This window comes from Sinocyclocheilus grahami, unplaced genomic scaffold (genome assembly GCF_001515645.1).
Source record: "Sinocyclocheilus grahami isolate Dianchi unplaced genomic scaffold, SAMN03320097.WGS_v1.1 scaffold632.1, whole genome shotgun sequence".
Taxonomy (NCBI): Eukaryota; Metazoa; Chordata; class Actinopteri; order Cypriniformes; family Cyprinidae; genus Sinocyclocheilus; species Sinocyclocheilus grahami.
The window spans coordinates 287,758-311,930 of record NW_015505811.1 but is presented as its reverse complement, the minus strand read 5'-3'; the positions used below and the strand labels follow the sequence as shown (position 1 = coordinate 311,930).

The 24,173-nt window shown below is 35.1% G+C and overlaps 2 protein-coding genes across 3 annotated transcripts in view; one reads left to right on the top strand and one right to left on the bottom strand.

Moving 5' to 3' along the window:
- Nucleotides 1–312: 312 nt before the first annotated feature.
- LOC107558081 (gamma-glutamyltranspeptidase 1-like) lies at nucleotides 313–9,863 on the bottom strand. The gene is made up of 9 exons (XM_016241705.1): nucleotides 9,685–9,863; nucleotides 8,585–8,715; nucleotides 7,838–7,936; nucleotides 5,092–5,252; nucleotides 4,092–4,279; nucleotides 3,674–3,801; nucleotides 2,460–2,572; nucleotides 2,256–2,369; nucleotides 313–1,056 (listed from the first exon to the last, which is right to left on the bottom strand). The coding sequence occupies exons 1-9, from the start codon at nucleotides 9,861–9,863 to the stop codon at nucleotides 910–912; spliced, it is 1,260 nt and encodes a 419-aa protein (XP_016097191.1). The 3' UTR covers nucleotides 313–909.
- Nucleotides 9,864–13,454: 3,591 nt separating this feature from the next.
- Nucleotides 13,455–24,173, top strand: part of LOC107558122 (leucine-rich repeat-containing protein 75B-like) — a 23,918-nt gene continuing 13,199 nt past the window's right edge. Inside the window, exons 1-4 of one of the 2 annotated variants that reach the window (XM_016241737.1) lie at nucleotides 13,455–13,608; nucleotides 13,705–13,995; nucleotides 17,987–18,115; nucleotides 23,550–23,662. In XM_016241737.1, the coding sequence (XP_016097223.1) occupies nucleotides 13,717–13,995; nucleotides 17,987–18,115; nucleotides 23,550–23,662 (521 nt within the window). In that variant the 5' untranslated portion in view covers nucleotides 13,455–13,608; nucleotides 13,705–13,716. Of the gene's footprint in view, nucleotides 13,996–17,986; nucleotides 18,116–23,549; nucleotides 23,663–24,173 lie in introns of both variants that reach the window. The other variant, XM_016241738.1, reaches the window with a different exon arrangement.

Sequence of the window (24,173 nt, the reverse complement as noted above, 5' to 3'; positions counted from 1 at the left end):
GTTTTATACACCGTATATTTTTTAGACTTGAATAATTTTGGACAGCAAATTGTTTTGGGTCCCACTGACTTCCATTGTATGGGAAAAAAATTACTATAGAACCCAAGGGAACCCAAAACTGTTCGGTTACCAACATTCTTCAAAATATCTTCTTTTGTGTTCCACAGAAGAATGAATCCATAGAGGTTTGGAATGACAGAACTGTTATTTTGGGTTGACTTTCTTTAATCTAATAAACTGAACATACATTTTATCAGTTACTTTCTACAGTTCAGTACAAGTTTAAAAGTTTAATTAAGGCCTGTTTATGTGATTTATCTCTATCCCCTACAACTTCAGCATTAATGATGCTGCTTGATGTTAGGCCGGTGCCTGTGGGTAGGACCACATACTCGTGGGACATTAAAACGAGCATTTCAACTCTTGTTCACGCTTCAGCTCTTATTAGAAGCTTGATTAAAACTTCCTCCCCTGAGATGCTCCTGCTAAGTCTTGAACAAAAAATGTCTCTTGCCAGGATGTAAATCTCAGTATGGACAGAAGTCATGCTAGAAAGTTCATAATCGCCATCACAACATGTTTATTTGCAGAAATAAATACCATACCACCCCGCAGTAACATCTGTAGATCTGTAGAGATTAACTGATGTCATTGGAAGAAACAATGATGTTGTGTTTCCACTGGGAGTGTATTTGAATGTGTTTTATTCCTCTTTTACTGAATATGGATTGTGCAGAGATCAACATTACCGGAGCTTTGGATTGTCCGGCGCTGATTCGCCTGTAGGATCTCTGATGGAGGCACTTGGTTGTTTCAGAGCAGCATGAGGGGAAAGTGTCCTTGGGGTCTCGAAAGTAGCATCTCCATTGCCTCCAGATGGACCGGAGACTCGGATCGCTGAGTCGGATGTCAGTACCCAGCTGCATATCCTCCCTTACGGGGGTCTGACTCAGCGCTGAGGCCAGCACTGTACCGCACCACGGCCTGAACCACCGCGCCCATGGACTTCAACACCTCTATTACATGGTTCTTCATGGCAAGACCCTCCAAAATGGCCTGTGGGATGATAGTGAGTGAGTTGTGCTTAGCCAAAACCACATGTGTATTCAGAACAACCAAAGAAAATATCAAGAAAATATCCGGGTGATGTTTCACTCCAAAATTAAATGTTAGACTAGTTTAAGTTTTTATGTAGTTAATAAAACCTTACTTGTATCACACTTGGCGTGTTCATTGTTTACTCATAACCGGAGTCAATAATCATGCAGATTTACGTTACAAACTTATAGAATTGTACAGTAAGAAAGTTATTTCCTTTAACCAGGAAATTAACGTTCTTAGAATTGACAAGACGGTTGACCCTGAGTGGTCAGCTAAATATCTACAGTGGATCTAAAATATGAATAGTTAATTATAACTAGTTATGGTTAATTATTCATATTTCCCCATGAGCTGATTAGCTACACTGTGGTTACGATAATTTCATTTTAGGGCAAAATGTGACCACTCAACACTCAAAAACACTCACCTACACTGTAAAGAAATTTAATTTTAGTGGTAAAAATACAGTAAAAAACTGTTAATTGATTAACATTGTTTCCTTACTATATAGAGTGAAAAAAATGTAATAAAATGTAACAGTACATTTAAATACTGTTACATTTTCAATTTTTGGAAGTAATAAAGAATAAGCTATCTCATAATTTACAGTAAAAAACAAATTGACAGTCCCTCTGTGACAGCTCACATTTGATTGTTTTTCATCGAACCAACTGTTTATTCTTAGTTTATTGATTTGCATGTTTATTGCATTATTTTAGTGTTGTGTGTTACCAAGATGGTGTTATGTATTTTTGTGTATAACTGTCTTCTAATATTCTTCTATATATAATGATCTTCTATATATTAATATTTACCTCAGCTTGTGGAAAAACTGCTTGTGTTGAACTTTGATTCATCATGTGGCTTTCTCATTACCACCTGTGTTTTTATGGTGGTTGTCAGTGTATTATACAGGTACTTCAGTAGATTTGGATATTAACATTATATCAGTTAATTAAATATCGTTCTTTTTTTTTACTGTAAATTTACATTCAATCCGGTAAAGTTTCGGCAACGACAGCTGCCATTTTTAACCATAAAATATATATATTTTTTTTACAGTGTACAACACAGAGGAGATGTTGTACATTATCTCAGTCATATATCTAGTCATATTGTTTAAAATGAAACCTGTATAATATTGATTCACCCACCTTGTCAAAGTCAGGCTCAGCTTGCGTGGTGTTTGGACTGAGTTGATTGTGAATTCTCAGGTCTTCTATCGCTTTCTTCAGGTCATAGTCAAAGAACAGTGCATTTAAGATCACCTGTGCAGAAAATGTCAGTTATGTATGAGTTTATAAGGTCTGAACTATGCCCAGCACAACTATCTAGGCTAAAATAAAATGAAAGTGCACCTCGGCCACTGCTGTGGTGATCTTTGTTCCTCCAGAGGCTCCAACCACCATTTTAACCTTATTGTTTTTGTCTAGCAGAATGGCAGGACACATAGAAGACATGGGCCTTTTATCTGAGCAAAGATGAGAAGCAACAGAGTTACCAAACATTTAAAGCAAAATCTTCAAAGACACCGAAGTTCATGGCTGTGTTTGAAAGAATGTACTAGCGTTATGCATACTGCAGAGTATACATAGTATAATGCTTACTAAACAGCATAATGTAATTGTGTTAACATTGTAAGTGCCATTCATCTCAGAAATAAGCATGGTTATTTTGCACTTCTAATCCAATTCTGATCTTTTGAACTCACTTGAAAAAGTCGAGAATGAGAAATGAAAATAAATGATTTTATAAATAAATGACATTTATTTAAAATTATCATATTAGATTTTTATATGAATGTATTTGATATATATACACATTTAAAATACTGATTATATTTAATAATTTTAAATATTATTTAATATTTAAGCGGTATTTGAATATTAATTTTGTAGTCATTTTAAAGTAGTAATTTGAATATTTTATCTGAACTCTTGCTTACTATTTGTAAAAAAAAAAAAAATATATATATATATATATTTGAAACAGTATATTGCCATTCATCTGAGAAATAATTGCACTTATTTTTCATTTTGAATAAAAATTGATCTTTTGAACTGATTTGAACAAGCAAAGAATGATATGTTAAAATGAAATAATAATTACAATATTTGATATTTATAATTATATATTTGCTTATTTACATTTAAAATATTGATTCTATTTAATATGACTATTTTAAGTTATTTTGTATTATTAAATAAATATATAAACTAAATATTAAATTATTATTTAATATTTGACTATTAGAGTAGTTATTTTTTATATTTGATCTGCCCTCTTGTCAACAACAAAGTCTCAGTAATAAATATTAGGTAAAGGTGAGATATTCTTAACATGTCAATTTTTACTATAACTAATATTGTATTTTTTATAATATTGTTGTGGCTTTATCATATTTTTGTTACAGTGATTTTACCATATGTAATGATGTTAAGAAAACATTGTGCATAAAACTCTAAAATCAATGTAAAGTATGGCTTCACTTGGCTTGTAGTATGCATACTACAAAAACAGCAGAGTAGTACGGTAGTATGTTATTGCCCGAGCTGTGGTCATATTTTCTCACGTGGGACGATGAAGTTGTTGGGAGAAGGAGGAACTCCAAAGTTATTAGTGATCAAGGGAGAACTGAAGTCATCCATCTCGTTGTTCAGTATAATTCCCGTTGAATTTGACATAAACTTGGAGCCAAAACTAGGAGAAGAGAAAGAATAAGATTCCATTTACAAATACTGTATTATTATTATTATATAATGTTAAATATTCCGTTTTTGTTAAATGAACTTCTATCCCAGCTTACGTAAGCCAATCATAGGCTGATTTTGCTGTAAGGTGTAAACTCTGTAACTAAATAATGACAGAATTTTGTCATTTTTCCTTTAAATATCAAATCAATGTCTGAATCCGTATCTATATAATGCATAATAGATACCCATGTTGGAGAAAACAACTAACTGGCAAAGAAAAATGTTGCAAATGCTCACTATAGGTTGATGGTGCTGGTGGCGGCGACCGCACTGCCGTCCTCTGCCACCACTGACACATGTGATGTGCCGTGATCGTCGGGAAGGTAGAACTCGGGTTCGTAGTAGCTCTCTTGCTGAGTCGTATTATCTGTGATCTTCTGGAGTATCATGTCAGCGTAGTCCTTTGAGGTAATGTTCTGGATGAACTGCCAGCGAGAAAGAGGATGAGGCAAGAAGATCATTATTGCGGCCCTGCTGGTGGCACAATAATCTACAGCTTGAAAGAACAGCTGATCAAAAGGGCAAACGCACAATGAGCCGTTTCAATAGCACACTATTTTCATGCTCTGTGATTAGCGTGAGATGCAGCACGCCGGTTTCAGTAATGGCTTTGATCACAGCTGGCTAACATATGCCTGTGTCAATGTGAACAGCTGCTGAAGATACACGGGAGCATTTTTACATAAGATAATGCATGTTGGTTGTGGTTTAGAGATATATAAAGGAACCGTTCGCCCAAAAATTCAAGTTCTGTTCTCACCCTCATGCCATTTCTAACCTGTATGACTTTTACAGAGCACAAAAGAATATCTTCTTTTTTGAAGGACATTTCAACTATTATTTTGGCCACATAATATCAATCCAGTCCAAAATGGAGTTGTTCATGTTAACTAAACCTATTAAAAAAATCAGTTTTGATAATTGGAATAAAGCTGAAATAAAATAAAATATAGCGAAAATTTAAAAAATTAAAATGTTGCCTTAAACTTAAGAAATGTTGCATTGGCAACTAATAAAATAAAATAATAAATTGATGTTCTAAAATTACTAAAACTAAAATTAAAGCTATATAGAACTCTAAAAAAAAAAGTATAAGTGACAAAATACAAGGGGGAAAGTATGGAAGTAAATAATAACACTTATTTTGTGTTCCATAGAACAACATGAGGATGAGTACATTGAATATTACAGAATTTAAATTTTTTTCTAATGAAATATCGCTATCATCACAACTTACACTGGAGATGTTGAGAAATTCTGGATCCCCCAAGACGCTCCTCTTGGCATACGCAAACCGGAACGCCTCTACTATGCGATGATAGGTGAGGACTTTATTTTCAGTGGTGGAGACACTGTCTGAACTGAAGTTATAACCTGAGGAAAGAGAATAAGTTCTCACTTAGATTCACTACATTCTATGAGTAATTCTGTGATTACTCAAACATGCTAACTGTTGTCATATAAATGGCTAGAACTGCCAATCATCAAGATGACTGCCACAGAAAGATCTTCAGAAGCCTTATGTGAGGAGCTACCCAGCTAGCAGAGAACATCACAGAACTTTGGCTAACGTTCTGGCAAGGTTCTCTCAGAGATACGAACGCTCTTCCAGTAACATTAATAGAACGCTCATTCAGAGTTCCCTGGGCTTTAATAATGTTATTTACGTTATTTCTACATCTTGGAACTTTTTATTTCTGAAAAGTGGACCGCTCGTCTAGTCTTTTTTTACATTTTATTATTTGTTTCAGAATGTTCAGAGAACATACAAAAGTAACGTTCCCATAACGTTTGCAAAATGATACAATCAAATTTTCGCATAACATTAAAAAAAGTTCTAAAAACATTTTTTTTTAAACTGGATGTTATGAATGTTCTGAGAATTTTTGTTTTTAGCTGGGTAATCAATATGGGGTTATTTATTGTGATGTCAATGAAACGGTTTTCTTCAAAACATCTAATTTGTGTTCCATAAAAGAAAGTAATTCGTGTGTGTTAGGAAATGACATGAGAGTGAGTAAATGGCGACATCCTTTTCATTTTTAGGTCAACTATTATTTTATCATTGGACATCTGACCCAGTTTTAGTGTCTGAAAACTTCCCAAATTGTCTCGACCATTCATGCCAGACATTATTTGAAATAATTGAACAATTATGAGTGATTCACCATGGAAGATGTTTCATAACTACAGAATAAATTAAGCTATATTGTGAAAAAAAGTGCTAACAGTGTTTATCAACAGCCGTGCCCTGTCTGGCTGCAACTTAATGACTAAGTATCTCATCAGTAAAGCTACAGAGTGGGTGTCTGAAAAAGACCAAGACACAGAGCTGTGGAGAGCGTCCAGCTCGCTGCAAGAAAGCAAAACTGATGAATCTCAGATGACAGGCTGCTTCAGAGTATCCCTTACTGGTGGAACCCCAAGGAAAGGGTCGGAACACGCTGACTGCATGGATTTTTCCATGCTTGGTTTGTGTCCAATTAGTGGCAAACAGCCCACGTTAGTGTTGGTGTGAGAGACAGGAGCGAAGGGTGAAGGGATTTTTAATAGCTCATAGCAAAGAAAAGTTGGGACATTCTGAAGTCTCATCCTCCCCCTGACACCATTCACATGAGGAAACTAACGGTCATCCTGTAATCAGTATCAACTAGATGCTTCCTCTTGCTGCTAAAAAGACCAACTTAGATAAGCGTCAATTTTCATGCTGATCCACATTGGTTTATATGGTAACTTGTTTTCACCTCAGAGGAGGGTCGATTGCCCGATAAAAATAGTCATTATAATAATACGATAATAATCATTAAAAAAAATTTGATAACGCAAAATGCAGTACTATGCAAGATTTATATTTTTTTTTTTTGAAAAAAAAAGTTTACATTGTGAGATATAAAGTCACACTGTGACATAAAAAATTACAAGCGTGAAATATAATGTCAGATATAAGCCCTATACCTATGTTTTAATAGTGCCACAAAAATAAATATATTGTTTATACAAATATAAATGAAAGTATTTTAATGTAAAAAAAGACGTTGGGACATTCTGAAGTCTCATCCTCCCCCTGACACCATTCACATGAGGAAACTAACGGTCATCCTGTAATCAGTATCAACTAGATGCTTCCTCTTGCTGCTAAAAAGACCAACTTAGATAAGCGTTCATTTTCATGCTGATCCACATTGGTTTATATGGTAACTTGTTTTCACCTCAGAGGAGGGTCGATTGCCCGATAAAAATAGTCATTATAATAATACGATAATAATCATAAAAAAATTTTTGATAACGCAAAATGCAGTACTATGCAAGATTTATATATATATATATTTTTTTTTAAAGTTTACATTGTGAGATATAAAGTCACACTGTGACATAAAAAATTACAAGCGTGAAATATAATGTCAGATATAAGCCCTATACCTATGTTTTAATAGTGCCACAAAAATAAATATATTGTTTATACAAATATAAATGAAAGTATTTTAATGTAAAAAAAGACACACACACACACACACACATCACCTTTAATTACTAACCCAGGGTAAAGTATTAGAAACATTAAATAAGAGAATTTTGTTCATCTCAGGGCTCCAGACTATGGCTGAAATGACCACAAAATAAACATTTACAATAATAAAAATGACATATAACATAACATAATAAGCATATGTGCACCAATAATTTAAAATCCAGCATGGAAAGCTTTGTATGCATTCACAAGTCACCTATGATCTTGTTTGAGTGTGTACCAGTGTTTCTCGCACACGACCATCTAGAGTTTCATGCCAGAACTCTGTATTTTTATGGCTTTCCTCGAAAAGTTCTACATTAACCATATAGAGCCTGATCTGCTGTGAGTTATTGATTGAAATTGTGTTTATAGTTTTGGACGCTTATCTCTCCATGCTGGCACTGTATCACGAGGCCACTCATTGTGTAAATCCTGTTTCACTAATGATTTTCCCAGTTGATGTAATGTAGTTAATAGATACCTTTCTGGGAAAGTTCCGTACTATTTCCATACATGTCTTTGGTTGAATTTGCAGGAGCCGTCTCACGTGCATTGATGGTTTCGACTTTTCCTGCAAAATCAAATAAATAATCTATAAACCTATAAATCTAAAAATAAATCCAAAAACATAAATAAATATAAAACATAAGTAATATAAAATAAATTTAAATATTACAATGTGTGCATAAAAATACAAAAAAATATTGTTTGCAAATAATGCATATATACCTATCTATATGTATATACTGTATACATATATTTTTAATAAATGTGAATAATATTAAATATTAAAAATAAACATAATATTATAAAAATAGATCTTTAAATTACATGCATAAATTCTTCATGCAGACTGGTATATATACAACTTACATTTTATATAAAATTATTTATATTAAATTACAATTATTACATTTATGCAGTGTAACAAATATGCACACATGTACACACATACATATATATATACACACATACATACTCACACACACACACACACATTACATTTTATATTTATAATTATTTACATTTTATATGTATCCAGTGTGCATAAAAACAAAAAAATAAAAGTTGCAAATATTATTAAATATAATATTAAATATTTGTTTTAATTAATTTTAAAAATAGATCCTTAAAATATGCACAGAAATTCTTTATATACACACAGACACTGCAGACTGGTGTGTCAGGTTGAATCAGACAGGAAATACTGACTGCATACCTGTTTTGGCATCATAAATAGTGAAGAAGAGCCCTCCTCCGATGCCCATGCTGTGGGCATTCATCAATCCCACGCACAGCAGAGAAGCAATGGCAGAATCTACAGCGGAACCACCTCTCTTCAGGATATCCCTGGAGGACACACAGAGAGGGCATTTGCCATGCAACCTTGATTATATCATTTTAAATATCAGAATGCACCAACTAAAAAAAAAAAAATATATATATATATATATATATATATACTATATTTTTGAGTACAAATATACTACAGATATATTATGCATTGACAAAAAAAGTGCAATATGTGTTTTCATTTTATTACAATTTATCTTTATCATTAGCATCTGTAGATTTTGTAATTACAGTACATCATTTTTTCTGTTGCACAAATCTGAGATCTATATTCCTAATGTTTTTACAGAGGGATTTGTTCATATATCATTCACCTGATTTATAAAACATTTCATTCCTTTATTCCTGGATCATGACAATATTTTCTGATTTATGGAGTGATAAAAAGAGATATCCAAAATCTCCTCTGTAAAAACCTTCAACTAATATGCCTACAAAATGAAACAAGAATTTTGATCCTGAAATGTATGCAAATGAACGCCTATTTAATTAGGTGATGCCTAATTTGCATATTTAATTAACATTAATCAATTGGGAAGTATGATGATACATATTAGTTCATATTTTTTCACCTCTGGTGTCGTGTCTTAAGGATCTATTTCTACTAGATGTGACCTTTAAAATGATGATCATTGGTGTGCTCAGTTTGATTCAGTGGTATTAAATAATAGTTTTCACTTACATAAAACCAATTAAAGTGGATTTCACTTCATGCAGCACATTTTTAAGTTACCTGACAAAACTTTTACATTTTATCTTGGTTGGCTTTCAGAAAAATAGGTTACCTAACAAACATTTAGGTGTGCTCTTCATATGGCCTTCCTTACAGCTTTGCTGTTTATTTACAAAAATATAAATTCTGATGTAAAGGGGTCTTAATGGATTCATTTTATTTCAATTGCACAAAAACTACAGGTCATAGATGGCAAAAAGTGAATGTGCATTTCGAGAGAACAGAGCTCAAACCTGCCGATCTCTGAGCAAGTCCCAGCATCTGCTGCCACCGCTGCCTTGAAGTAACCCTTTTCAGGTTCAGGCTCAGGAGAGGCCTTCTTGCCCTGCACCGAAAAGAAAACGGCCAAAAACGTTCCAACTGCAGCCAGCAGCAGCAAGGTGAGGCCCACCACAGTAGACTTCTGCACCATTTTCCTGCAACATGCGACAGCAAATGTCTAGTTTTCTGTTGCTGATGTATATAGACTGCCTGTTGATGTTTTTATGCCACCTTATCTGAAAGTAAATCATATACTTAATTTTACACTGTACGTTCCTAAATCCTGGGCCAATGTTCCTATTTGCATATTTGCTATGTAAATGTCAACAATGGACTTTTCAGACTATAAAGGTAAGAATTAAACAGTCTTGGATTCGGACATGATCTGATGCCTTCCAAGGTAGGAAGGCATCATAGAGCATTTTTAGATGGATGCCAAGTCGGTAGAATTTGATCTCTGACCCAGTTCGTTTGCTGGCTTCCATGGCTGCAAATACGTGGCGTTTTCAGCTGGCAACCCGGTGTGTTCTGTGTTTCGGGTTTATTCTAACCTTTTCAATTCCAATAATAGCCACAAATCTGTGTTTTTAGAACAGTAAATGCTTTTTTACTGTAGTCGCAATGATATATTGAGTCACGTTTATCATAAAACACTGATGAAAGCATATATTCCCCCACTTTATTAATATTTAAATAGTATATATTTACATTGAACTTTATTCTTAAACAGATGGCGATGTATTAAGCAGTATATAATCAGTAGATATCTGTTGCTCATGAAAACGCTTCTGAAACGTCTGTATATCTGACAAATATTGCATTTAATTCACTTCATCTGTGATAGAGTATTCCTACACCGCGTGAGCGTCACTAACGGGAGCAGAAATGTCCGGCTTGACGGCTGCGTTTTCACCTCCGCCCTCGACTGCAAGTGCCTGCTCTCATTGACTGCCGTCTGTAGCCGTGCTTCAAGTCGAACGCGTATCGCCTAACGTTACTGGCATGATTGAGAGCAAACGTGAGAGGTCACGGGCCTACCTGTGTGGCCAAGTAAAAAAATTAAAAATCTCCAAAAAAAATCGCTAGTTTTATTTAAATATAGCTAAAATAGCTCCTTGTCGCAAAACAAAATCGCAGCTACAATGGGAAAGTAGCTCAATTTGGCGACAAAATCCCCAAATTGGCAACACTGAACAACACTAGCAAACTTTTCACAGCTACATGGTGCTTTTTGTTGTATCACTTGCATTCACGCATGTAATCTTTGAATGGTTAAGCCGTTCAAGTTGTAATCTATTATATTTGCCTAGTTCTAGTGAATGATTAACTATGGGAAGTTAATGTTCCATATAATGTAGACATAAAAAAAAAAATAATAATCCACATCTAACCTCTGTTTACTGGTCTAACACGCCTCTGCAATGCCTTTACTCAACACACACTTCCAGTAAGACACATAATGTTGGGAATTTGTTTTATGTGTCACCAAAGTGCATCCCTGTCCCGCTCAAATACAACAGATAAGAGATATTATGATTCTCCAAAAACAAAAACTTTATTCATACAAACTTATTTCAGTCAACACACTCTATTACTACAAAGTAAGTGCAAAGTACTGCATCCCAGCACACATGACACGATGATGCACTGTGTGTCTCTCAGTATCTGGTTGACATGACTGTGCATGAATTGTGGCATAACTTTTGTGTTCGTGGTTAAAACAAGATGTTCATTTTTTTCTCCGGCATCTTGATTGATGCTTATAATGAAATTGTGGTGTGCGTTGGCAGGCGCTGACTCAGTCGGCGCAGTTTCTCCAGAGCGGCTGCAGGAGCGTTACACACCGTATGACAACTATCACCTGTGTTTCGGGTTTATTCTAACCTTTTCAATTCCAATAATAGCCACAAATCTGTGTTTTTAGAACAGTAAATGCTTTTTTACTGTAGTCGCAATGATATATTGAGTCACGTTTATCATAAAACACTGATGAAAGCATATATTCCCCCACTTTATTAATATTTAAATAGTATATATTTACATTGAACTTTATTCTTAAACAGATGGCGATGTATTAAGCAGTATATAATCAGTAGATATCTGTTGCTCATGAAAACGCTTCTGAAACGTCTGTATATCTGACAAATATTGCATTTAATTCACTTCATCTGTGATAGAGTATTCCTACACCGCGTGAGCGTCACTAACGGGAGCAGAAATGTCCGGCTTGACGGCTGCGTTTTCACCTCCGCCCTCGACTGCAAGTGCCTGCTCTCATTGACTGCCGTCTGTAGCCGTGCTTCAAGTCGAACGCGTATCGCCTAACGTTACTGGCATGATTGAGAGCAAACGTGAGAGGTCACGGGCCTACCTGTGTGGCCAAGTAAAAAAATTAAAAATCTCCAAAAAAAATCGCTAGTTTTATTTAAATATAGCTAAAATAGCTCCTTGTCGCAAAACAAAATCGCAGCTACAATGGGAAAGTAGCTCAATTTGGCGACAAAATCCCCAAATTGGCAACACTGAACAACACTAGCAAACTTTTCACAGCTACATGGTGCTTTTTGTTGTATCACTTGCATTCACGCATGTAATCTTTGAATGGTTAAGCCGTTCAAGTTGTAATCTATTATATTTGCCTAGTTCTAGTGAATGATTAACTATGGGAAGTTAATGTTCCATATAATGTAGACATAAAAAAAAAAATAATAATCCACATCTAACCTCTGTTTACTGGTCTAACACGCCTCTGCAATGCCTTTACTCAACACACACTTCCAGTGAGCATGTCCAAAAAAAACACCATGGTACATGCCCAGAAATCCAAATATCTAGATTTTGAATCATTAGATGTCTCTGTACTATTTTTTGGCAGTTATATGATTTAGCTACATAAGGAGTGATTTGTACTGTGCACATTTAGCTGCTAACAGAAGTCTAACCATACTCTTTAAACTAGCCTACTGTTGGTACCATGTACAAATCAAAACACTGCATGGCGACAACCTACGACGCCATCTTTGGTTAATTTCAGAAGGCCTATGCGTTTAGTTCAAACTGCTTTGTTTAGCCTACTTAAGCTTAGTTAAATAAAACTGATTAAGGCCGACACGAGAATAATTTTCACAGCAACTAGTCGCGTGTTCGTATTTCCAGTCGACTCTGTTCAGAATCGCAACTAACCTATTCGCGAGTGAATCACTTTACTGAATCGGTTCTTTGTCATGATTCAAACGATCTGATTCGATTCCGTCTGAATCATTCGGACGTCTCACTAACTCGCCGAATTGTTTGGAGCGGGGTTTTTTTTTCGGTAAAACACATAGGCTACAGAAAACAAAAAGAAAATGCATCCTATAGTTTCTGTATTAAATTCAGCACCTTCGTGCGAAGATTAAGATTAATCTGTGACAGATTAAGGCATTAGCGAGAAATTAAAACGCGTATTTTCTGAACAACCACGTACCGTTTTACATCTTTTAATACTGTCATTCGATAACAAGGTTTATTTGTGTGAATCACTAGAAATATTTCTGTGAAATTGTTCGTTTTATGGTTGCATTGATGGTTACTATTACAGAATTTTTAGTAACCCGATACCAATACAGTAGTTTACGTGCTGACAGGACAGAGAGGGCTTCCCAACAAACACTGAGCTGTTGAAAGTGGGCGGAGCCGAGTCTCCTGTAAACACATGTGGAAATCGAGCGCTCTGATTGGACAGCGATTGAGATATGGGCGTGGCATGTGGGGAAGCCTGGAAGAACACAAACACAGCGGAGGTGCACAGGGGCACGAGAAACGCGGAGAAAGTGACATTTAAATGATTTCGTGCGCTCAATCTGAATTTTACTTGATCAATTTGATTCTACACGAGCAACTGAACACGACGAAGTGTAATTATGAGCGCGCACTCACTAAAGAGAGCTTATGAGGTTTACTTTACTCATGCTTTATGAAAATAATCTTTGTATTATTTGATACTGAAATAGGGAAGTTGAAGCATGGGATCGAAGTTGACCAGACAAAGTAGTTTGGACAGCCAGACGACTTTCTTTCGGAGGGGACAGCATCATGAGCGGGATGTGGAGAAGAGGAGAGGGGGAAGAGGAGAGTTTTTATTCAGTTCACTGATGCTCAAGTCCGACAAGCTCCCCGGAATCCTGCGCAAATCCAGTCCCAGCCCGTATGTCCGGAGAGTGGCTTGGGTTCGGGAGATCCAAACCCTGCTGAAGGAGCAGAAGGTGGAACAAGCCATCGGTGTGTTGAAACTGCTTAGAAAGGTACAATACATCATTTATTAATAAAGCAGATTATCTAGTTCTTACACAGAACTACAGGCTGTTGCTGCTGCTGCTGCATGATGTTTTCACCTGAGAAAAGAAAAGTCACAAATGAGATCTCTTTAATATCTCAATATTTAAATCCTACCCTGAAAAAAAGAAACGGAGAAATTGCAGAGTCTCAAACTGCGATCATATACTAAAGTCTGCAATGAAAAGTGTGAGGTTTCAACACGAATGCAGTGCGAAATAGTTCTAATAAATTCGTGCAATAACATTCCATCTGGCTGTAATAAAGAATTATATGAACTAAATTATTTGAACTAAAAATGCTCCAAGTCTTACGAAACTACTTTGGAAGTACCATGGTACAGTGTTGGTAAAACCATGGTGCTTTAATATGCGCCAGGGTACTAAATGATTACCATAATAAACCACAGTATTTATAAGGTAAATTATTATTTTGTGTATTATGGTATTTACAGGTAACCTTTTCCAAAATAGAAGGTAATGCAATGTTACTTTGTTGTTAGTATAATAGTATAAAGATTATTGTATGAATAAGTATATTTTTATTAATTCTGTTATGTTGGCTGTTATCAGTTATAATCATATTCCTTTTAAATTCATACTATGATACAAACATGGGCACTCATTTGTATCTAAAATAGATAAGTGTCATGGTATTTCCATGATTTTTCTCAAGCAGCTTTTAAATAATAACATATATAGAAGGTGCACAGTGTCATTCACACAAATGCTAAACACCATCATGGTAACACACATGAAACTGAAATAATGCAATAAACATTCATTTAACAACATTAGGTGTAACACACAACCCTAATATACAAAACTGATAAGAAAAAACTAAAAAGAAACATAGTTATTTCAACAAAAAAACATCAAATTTGAAATGTAACGCAGGGAATTCTGGGAATGTCAATTTACGGTTATTCACTGTAAATTATACGGTCTTTTTCACTTACAAAAACGGTATACTACCGTAAAATTTATGCCCAATACATGTAATGTCCAATACAGTTTTTCACCGTATATAGTAGGGGAATTTACCGTTAACCATTTAACAGGTTTTTACTGTAGCATTTTTACAGTCTTTTACCGTTAAATTCACGGCCATTTTTTACAGGTTCTCATAAGAGAACCTGGAGATTTGGTTTGGTCCTCACACTGCACATAGTGTAACCCATTAAATACAACTATATAAAAAAAAAAAATCTTAGTGATAATATTGTTGCACTTTATATAGTTAGTTTTTTTTATTTATTAAAATAATAAACTAAATAATAAAGTGTGATAATACTATTATTTAAAAAAAATAAAAACGGAGTATTAAATACAAATACAACTATTTTATAGTAAACTTACAAATAAAATGCTAATATTTACTTATTTTTTTAAAGATGAATTTTCATCATTTTCAAACGTAATATCAGCAGGCTTTTATTTTGGCGGGCTGCCGGCAAGTAAGTATATCGCATCAGTGAATGAAATGTCACAGTTTTGCATTGTGCTTTGAAAACGGCAGCAGGTAGCCTAGATTTATTTATCTATTCAGTTTGAATAGAAATCTTATACAGTACTACAGTTTGTCGATCTAAAATGGTAATTGTGCATTAACAGCTGTCAACCATGTCTGTACGCAAATGCGCTGTCAGAACTTATTTACACAGCGCATTTTTTATTTTGGTCGCGCATGCGCACCTGCGTACCACTTATGTGCACCACTGATTATAGGGGCATTTTAACTGCATTCTAATAAGTTTCATCTTGCAGTGAATGCTTTTGAACAAATGTGTTTTTTTTTGTGTTTTTTTTACAAATGATGTCGACAATGTCAGCTCGCATATATTTAAAACAACAATTACTATGTTATTGTAGATCCCTATGGTTGTTTAGGCTACCCTGAATTCTCATGGCTCGAGTCACTTCTTCAGTGTTTGTTCATGGGAGTTTTTTTATCCATTTGATTTAAAATATCAATCTTTTAAGACCTTTTAAGACCATAGATTGCTGAAAGAAGTTAATTTCTGCGTGTTGAAAAGCAGCTTTTCTGTTCCGGGAAAAATGGATTGGATGTTAATCAACTGGGGGTCAAAATGATGAAGTGGGATGCTTCCTTTTGCCCCAGAGAGAGTAAAAAAGAACCAAAGAGAGGAGGACAAAAACAACATCCCTTATCTCTGCTGTAGCTCTTCCTGTGCCCTAATGAGTGCAATTCATTTTCCGCCGTTGACTCTCATTGAGCAAACTCAGGAAACAACTCTGCTTACATGCTCTACTGAGCACATGCAGTGGATGTCAATGCTATAAGATTTTGTGGTTGTATTGAATTTAAAAAGATGTCTCTTTGACTTTAATCTCCCAGATATGACACTGCTTTGCCTATATTGTCTGGGTCTGGGTCATATATTTTCATGTCCCCATCATTTATTGGTCTTAATATGCTGGATAAAGATGGAAATCAAATGAGTTAGTTAACTTTTATCACAATCAGTGTTGTTATTCTTAACTAAAACAGAAAATAGGAACAGTGTTTTTCAGTCATTGAAACAAAATAAAATGTTAATATTAAATGAAAAGCTTTAAAGAAATATTACGAATACATGCAAAAACGAATACAAATTACATAAGCACATAACAAAAGTACAAAAACTTTAAAGTAAAATTGAAAATATAAAAATAAAAAGCTATTTCAAAATGTTAAAAAATACTATTATAGTGTATAATATAATATTAAAATAACAATTAAATAAGCACAGGGATTAATTTTAAATAATTTCACTGCTTTGGTTTAAGTGGATTTTGCTATTTTTGTTTCTTAATTTTTTCTTTCTCTGATCAAAACATTTTCAAATATTGCTGTATAGGTTTTTCTGTCTTTTATTATTTAACTAACAAAAACGTTTGCCCTTTTTTCTTTAACAAAAGCTAGTTCCTAAATGACGTCATCCTTCAGGAAATTAAACCGTTTTATTTGAAGGAAAAAAAGAACAGCTGAAAAGCTGCATCAGAGAATATAGTAACTCTCAATCTTTTACTGAGCAAAGGTTAACTAGCTTTTTATTTCCACCTGCTCTTGTCATTTTGTAAAGATACAAAGGACAAAGAGCTTTTCCCCCCAAAGAAATTCCACTAAAGGCGTTATACAAAAGCGTTTTTTAAATTACAGTGAAATCATATTCATTTGGTTACAGTGTTCAAAAAGTACTGCAGAACAGAAATGCTAAAGCTTTGCAGATGGAAAACAGAGGGCTTGGAGGAGCTTCCAGATGTCTGGGAATCCCTGAGAAACAGAATATCAGCGTGCAACCCAAAGGGAGGTTTCCACTTCCCTGGACTCAGCTTTCCTCCTCCTGCCAGTTTCTTCATCAATTTCTGTGGGATCTGTCTTTGAATCGACTCACGGGGTGGTGTAGTTGTTGCTTTGTGATGCTACGTTTGCCTGGAGGCATCAAATGTGTTTCGCCCTCTGTATTCACTTCTATACGTTCACTTTGTCCCTACTAATTCCACTAGCCGATGGATTAAACAAGAAACATCATCCTCGGGGAATTTTTTCTTGATTTTTTTTTCTTTCCCTGATGGTCGTATCAGACTCGCTTGCCTTGGCTGTTCAGTGGGGGGGAACACTTTAGCTGTCTACGATAAGCCTGGCTAATAAGCTGTCACTGTGTCTGCACACACTTTCTCTGCCATACTTAAAGAAGCTGGACTTAAAGGTTAGCAGCGCTAGTCCAGCAATAGATCAACAAGCAGTTCGACTGCTATTTAGAGTTTCCTTCTAAACAGGATGGAAAGATTGCTTTTTCTCTATGTCATTCAAAAAAAACCCTCGTGTAATCTCTCGAATGGAGATTGGAAAGGATTAAGTTGTTTAATATCGAGGGTTTATCTGTGACCTTTACTCGCATTTGTAATCCTACATGCTTAACAATCTCTCTCGCTCTCTCTTGTTCTTTCTCGACAGGACCTGGGTCTTGAAGGAACATCTCTCAACGACATCCTCTACAAGAACGCTGCCTTCCTCAACCTAGTGGATCCAATTTCCCACGAGCTTTTGCTCAATTTGGCCCGAGACATGCAGTGTCCAAAGAGGGTAAGCCACCAGTGCTAATAAACGAAGATGATCGTAAACACAAACACACGAGGTGGCTAGTCGAAGGGTTTGACTCGATACCAGCTCACAGCTATCAACATTAACTCTGGATCCCTGCTTTAGCTTGAGCCAAAACCTGTGCACATGTTCATTACTCAGTCTCCATGATATGTAGAGCATTTATTTTTAGCTGGCGGTAAGAGGCTTGGCTGGACAATTCTACAGCTCCGCCGCCTGTATAAGACCACAGGCAGCTGTCATCCCATGGCCAGGACTGGAGTTTGGGCGCTCATGCTTCAGTACCGTCCTAAATTAGTTTGCAAAACGTCAGAAGTACAGAAAGATGACACTGACCTTTATTTTGCTCAAGAGAGCCATCAGTGATGTTTTCATTCCATGCTGAAATTCCACAGTTCTGTTTGGACTTAATTGGACAGAAAGGGCAGCAAGAGGAGCACTTTCCAATAATAGATCCACTTGAACGGGCATGGCTTGTCCTTTTCTTTCAAGACTTTTTTTGAATAACAAATTGAATCAAGATGTCATGTTTCCAACATAGATTCTTTAGAAAAATGCGCAAAACTCCAAAAACATACCTATACATACAACTGACTGCAGTTTCCAGCTGAAATGAACACTAGTTTTATTCCTTTTCACACAAATTATTATAACAAGGGCAGATTAATTCTTAATAGCATCTTATTTTTGTGCAATACTATGTTATGACCTCAAAACACTTTTACCATAGTGCATGATTTTTAAACGAAAACGTTTTGACAGTTATATCACATAACCAGATCCATATGTGTGGCTTTTCTGACACAGTAAACCTGCTCAGTAGCTCACCTGGTACAGCACTGTAATATCAGCAGGCTTTTATTTTGGCGGGTTGCCGGAAAGTAAGTATATGCACTTCCGGGTATCGCATCAGTGAATGAAATGTCACAGTTTTGCATTGTGCTTTGAAAACTGTGGGAAAAAGAGCTTGTGGAAGCAAGTTAAAATGACATGTTAATTCATCAAATGCATTTTTATCTCATGTTTGCTTTTTTAACACTATTGGTTGGGTTTAAGGTAGGGTTTAGTGTTGGTGGTGTGTTATTTTCAAACCTGATAGAGCATTCATTTTGTAGCGCATGTCACCAGACTTTTCATATCCCAACTAGTGTGATATGTATAACAACTAACAAATTAAAACAGATTCACATTTTGGATAAAACCAAATGTACTTACAGCGCTATTAACTGTACATTTCACTTTGAAAGTTTTGCGAAACATGAAACATGAAAGAAACAACATAATGTCATTTTTTCAGCCACAGTCACATTTATCCAGTGTACCTGGATTGCATATTTCTCATATAAAAATTAGTGCAGGGCAAACTTTTTGTCAGTCAGTTTGCATGTCTGATAAAGGAAGATTCCCACTATAGCTGACATTTTGGGTAGCCTAACGTAACCTAACTCCTCTCCCTGATTAAGAATGAAAGCGAGGTCACCAACTAAATGGCTGGCTCTGACATTGCCTTTCGATTCCGTCACGTATTGCAATGGCCCATTTTGACAGTAAATCAATGTGAAGCTTGCTAAAGTAAGAACAGGAGCACATCATGAGCATAAACAATTGTAATAGACTGAATTAGGATGCAACTCATTGACTTAGAATCAAAATTCCCATTTCAAATTCCAGTTCAATTACTCAATTTGTATTTAATTTGAAATGAGGTAGCAAACGATGCAGAATTGCAGTTCAAATTGGAATGGATGTCAATTAAAATGGAAAATCATTTAACTGTAATTTGAAAAGCAAGACAAACTTTAAACGTTGGACTGACAAATCTTTGTTTAAAAAGTTTGAAAAAAGACTTAAAATGCCTTTAGAAAGTTTACAGGCATTATGGACAGAAGGAATGATAGATCGATATGACATTAGATAGATAGCTAGCTGCTAGATAGATAGATAGATAGACTGTTCTGCCTCTGCTTCTTATTTTATCCATTTAATGTAATACAATCCAAGAAAAACATTCGGTTACACAAGCACCATAACCAAAAATTAGCATTTGCACTGTAGCTTTGTATTTGCTGTGGAAAAAGTTTTGGATCAGATCTGAGCCGGACAGTGGGATTAGAGGGAGCTTTTAACATTGCAAAAAGAGTATTCAGACTGGATCTGTGGTGAAGTTTTCTCTTATTCCCAACTGGACTCTCGCAGGCGGCTGTAAAAATGCTTGCTAGCCTCCTTCAACAGCAGAAGCCTTGAGGAACTAATAATGTAAACCCAGAAGACGAGAGCGAGGGATTGAAGGGCTCTCAATTTTCTCTGCTTCTTTTCTTCCTCTCTGACTTAATAAACATCCAGTTACCTACTGACAGGTAGAGCAAATCCCATCCCACTGAGCTCAGAAAAGCCACCTTGCTTCTAAAAGAAATGGATTCATGCCATTCAGATGTCTTGCCCATAAGCCAAACCGCTTTGTTATACTTATATAATCAGTATTGAGGGATACTAACTTTTATGTAGAGTTGGATTAATTTTAATTAATCCGTTTGGGTACGTGAACCGGATTAAAAAGAAATGATTCACTGATTAAAAACTCATTATGTAGCTGCTTATGTAGCTGCAGAAAGTCTGATGCATTTAATGAATCAATTTATTCAGACAGTGTGAGTAACATGAACTGGATCAAAAAGAAATTATTGAGTGTTTGAGAACTCACTACACTCTGTAACACTTTAGCTTAGTGACCAATTCTCACTATTAACTAATTGATTATTAGCATGCATATTACTAGCATGTTGGCTGCATATATTAATGCCTTATTCTGCATGACCATATTTTAGATCCTTTAATCCTACCCATACAACTACATACCTTATTAACTATTAATAAGCAGCAAATTAGGAGTTTATTTTTTGCAAAAGTCGTAGTTAATAGTTAATAGTGAGAATTGGTCCCTAAACTAAATTGTGAACTCATATGTAGCGTCAGAAAGTTTCATTTAGAAAGTCTGTGTAAATTAATTTACTGGATCAAAAAGAAACAATTCACTGATTGAAAACTCATCAAATTAATATATAGCAATGTCTGCCCCCCAGTCTCTGGTTCAGACTCTGTGCCAAAGTCACTGGTTCCATTTGCATTTTTTACAGCAAAATAGTTACCGTTTCCAACTCATATTCTTTCTTTCTTTCATTGTATTAGTGTTAATTTATATGTTCAAGTTTAATGTTGTCATCTTAATCAAGATTCATTTAAAAACTGCAGATTTTTTTCATTATAAATAATATTTACTTTAAATTCAATAAATTATATATTTATTTTATAAATAATAATAAATTATTTTAAATTAAATGGAATTATTTATTTAATTTTAAAGTGATTTGATATCACTTTCAAATAACTTCAAATAAGAAAGATGTCATTGCAATAATATATTTCAAAACAACATTAAATTCTGACAACAGTGTATCAAAAATCATCATCTTTTTTTGCTCGGATCACTGACAATCTGTACACAGGTGTCTCTGTTGACTGGAAAGCAGAACTCTGCAGCTGTGTGTGGTCTGTTTTTATGAGAGGTCTGTCTCTGGTTTAACGTCATCTACGTCTGAACATTGTACCTTAGCTGAACTTCCCCAGCACTGCTTATAATACAGTATAATGTGTGTCTCACTACACCAGCAACTAATGAAGTTTTGAGTCCCGGGAGTCAGCTGGTGGGGATCCTCAATCGCAGCAGTTATTCATGATGGGAATCATGGGAAATATGGAAAGGCATTTTAATGAGCTTTTGTTTGTGCATAGCACATAGATTTAGTTTTTCATTTAACTGTCTTACAATTGACAGTTTTTCATTAAACTGTGGCAGTTGCGCATTGAGCTATGGCTAATGTCTTAATGTTCAGTGCCTGATTGAAAGTCCACGTAAATTCTTCCGACAGTAAAACTCCCTCTGGATCACACGTCATCGAATGGACGGCGTCTTTATTAGGGGAGTTCAATAAAAGTAGTCTGATAATTGCTGTCACTCACTGCTACCAGAAACCAACTTACTATACATTAAAGATTCAACAAACGTCTTTGTTTTAAATTAATAGCCGTCAGGAGGCCACTAAGATGTACATGTTTATTTCGTGTCATTTCTTAGATTGATAGTACGAGCAAGTCGACTCCAGTCAATGGGTTTGCCCAGTCTTTTGTGTTTACCTGCCTCACTCACGTTGTTGTGCTTCAGCACTGATTAGATTTACTCAGCTCTGCTCTGGCCAATCCGTTTAAAGAGAGAGAGGCGAGCCAAAGCCTGTTTTGATGCAGAAATGGCTTCAAGCATGGTTGACCGAAGGTCTTGATATTGTTTTAAACCAACCTCTCACCCAGTAGTTCAACATGACATGAATAACTAAGACATTTTAACTGAACTCTCATCTTCATCTCAAGTTATATGCTAAGGAAGAGTACCACTCTTTGAAGCACTAATCGCTGCTTTTGAATCTAAAGTTTTTTAGGACCATTAAGATTGTTTTAACAATATGACATAATTTTCATAACAATTAAGTACATTTCCCCATCAAATATTAATTTAATGTCTCCATACATTTCATTTTAGATTTTTTTTTTCAATAGGATTTCCTTTTCAAAGAAAATGAATCAATACTGTTTTAAGCTAGGATTCATGCAATTGAAAAGTGACAGTAAAGATATTTATAATGTAACAAAAAATTTATATTTCAAATTAATGATGTTCTGTTAAAGAATTTATCAAAGAATAAAAAAACACAAAAATATTAAGCAGTACAACTATGTTTACAACAATGATAATAATAACTCCAAATCAGCATATTAGAATGATTTCTGAAGGATCTCGTGACACTAAATGCTGGAGTAATGATGCTGAAAATTCAGCTTTGCATCACAGAAATACATTACATTTTAAATAATATCCCAATGGAAAAAGGTTATTTTAATTACTATTCTTACTGTATTTTTGACCATATAAATGCAGCCTTGGTGAGCATAAGAGACTTCTTCTAAAAACATTAAAAAATCCTACCAACCCCAAACTTGATACTGAAACTTTATAATGATTATTCTTGAAAACTTAATAGTTAAATAGCAGTGTCTTCTATCATACCATTTTATACAAGCAATACCCTGCTACCATGTTGTTGCCACATAACAGTGAATTTATCATGTTAACAAAGGTTTTAGGCTCTTGTGGCTTATTGCTTATTAATGACACTAATCATAATCACTGACAGATTAACCTGAACAGTTTACCTCTCTGCAACCCTTGTAATAGCACTAGACATGGTAAACATTCAAGTTTTTTAGGTTCTCTGTCAGTGAAGCCCTCAGATTGGTGCTTTATTTGGCAGCCCGTCTCCCAGAATAGCTCTTCATCACCTGCTTCTCCTCATTCTGGCTTTTTCAGGAGACTGATGCTCTCAAGTCCTCTGAGAAGATCTGCAGGCAGCTGATCTATCACCTGACCCCTCACTCCAAGTGGTGCAGACAGAACGTGCCCAGGAGGAAGTCTCAAGCTTGGTAAGAGTCTTACATCTGTCCATCTGTCCCTTATCAGGATACACCTCCACAGCGAGGACAACAACTGACATCAGAGCTTAGAAAACTCTGCGCTGACAAATTGAAATACAGACAATTAGAAGAAAACAAGATTAGTCATTCCTGACATTGGCATAAGATGCTTAAACGGGTATGAAAGTTTAATTGGGTTAATGTTGAGCCGCTTCACTTACTTAATGGAACAGATCATTTTCTCACACTCGCTATGCAAAACTATGGTTATTATAGTTAACTAAATCTAAAATGAAAACAATTAATTAATAAAATTAAAAAAAATTGTTACTTGAAATAAAATTAAATATTTTTTACAAATTATTTCAGCTATATATATATATATATATATATATATATATATATATATATTTACACACAGAGTTCTGGCATGAAACTCTAGATGGCGCAGTCCGATGGGTCTAACTCAGTCTGACCTAATGACATCATTATCACATAGCACAGCTGATTGGATCTCTCC

Coding starts and splice junctions, on each gene's coding strand:
- LOC107558081 (XM_016241705.1), bottom strand. CDS start 9,863: ATGGTGCAGAAGTCTACTGTGGTGGGCCTCACCTTGCTGCTGCTGGCT. Junction 5,253..7,837: donor TTCCCAGAAAGGTATCTATT/AACTACATTACA, acceptor AGTGAATCTAAG/TGAGAACTTATTCTCTTTCC. Junction 4,280..5,091: donor AATTTCTCAACATCTCCAGT/GTAAGTTGTGAT, acceptor TCTCGCTGGCAG/TTCATCCAGAACATTACCTC.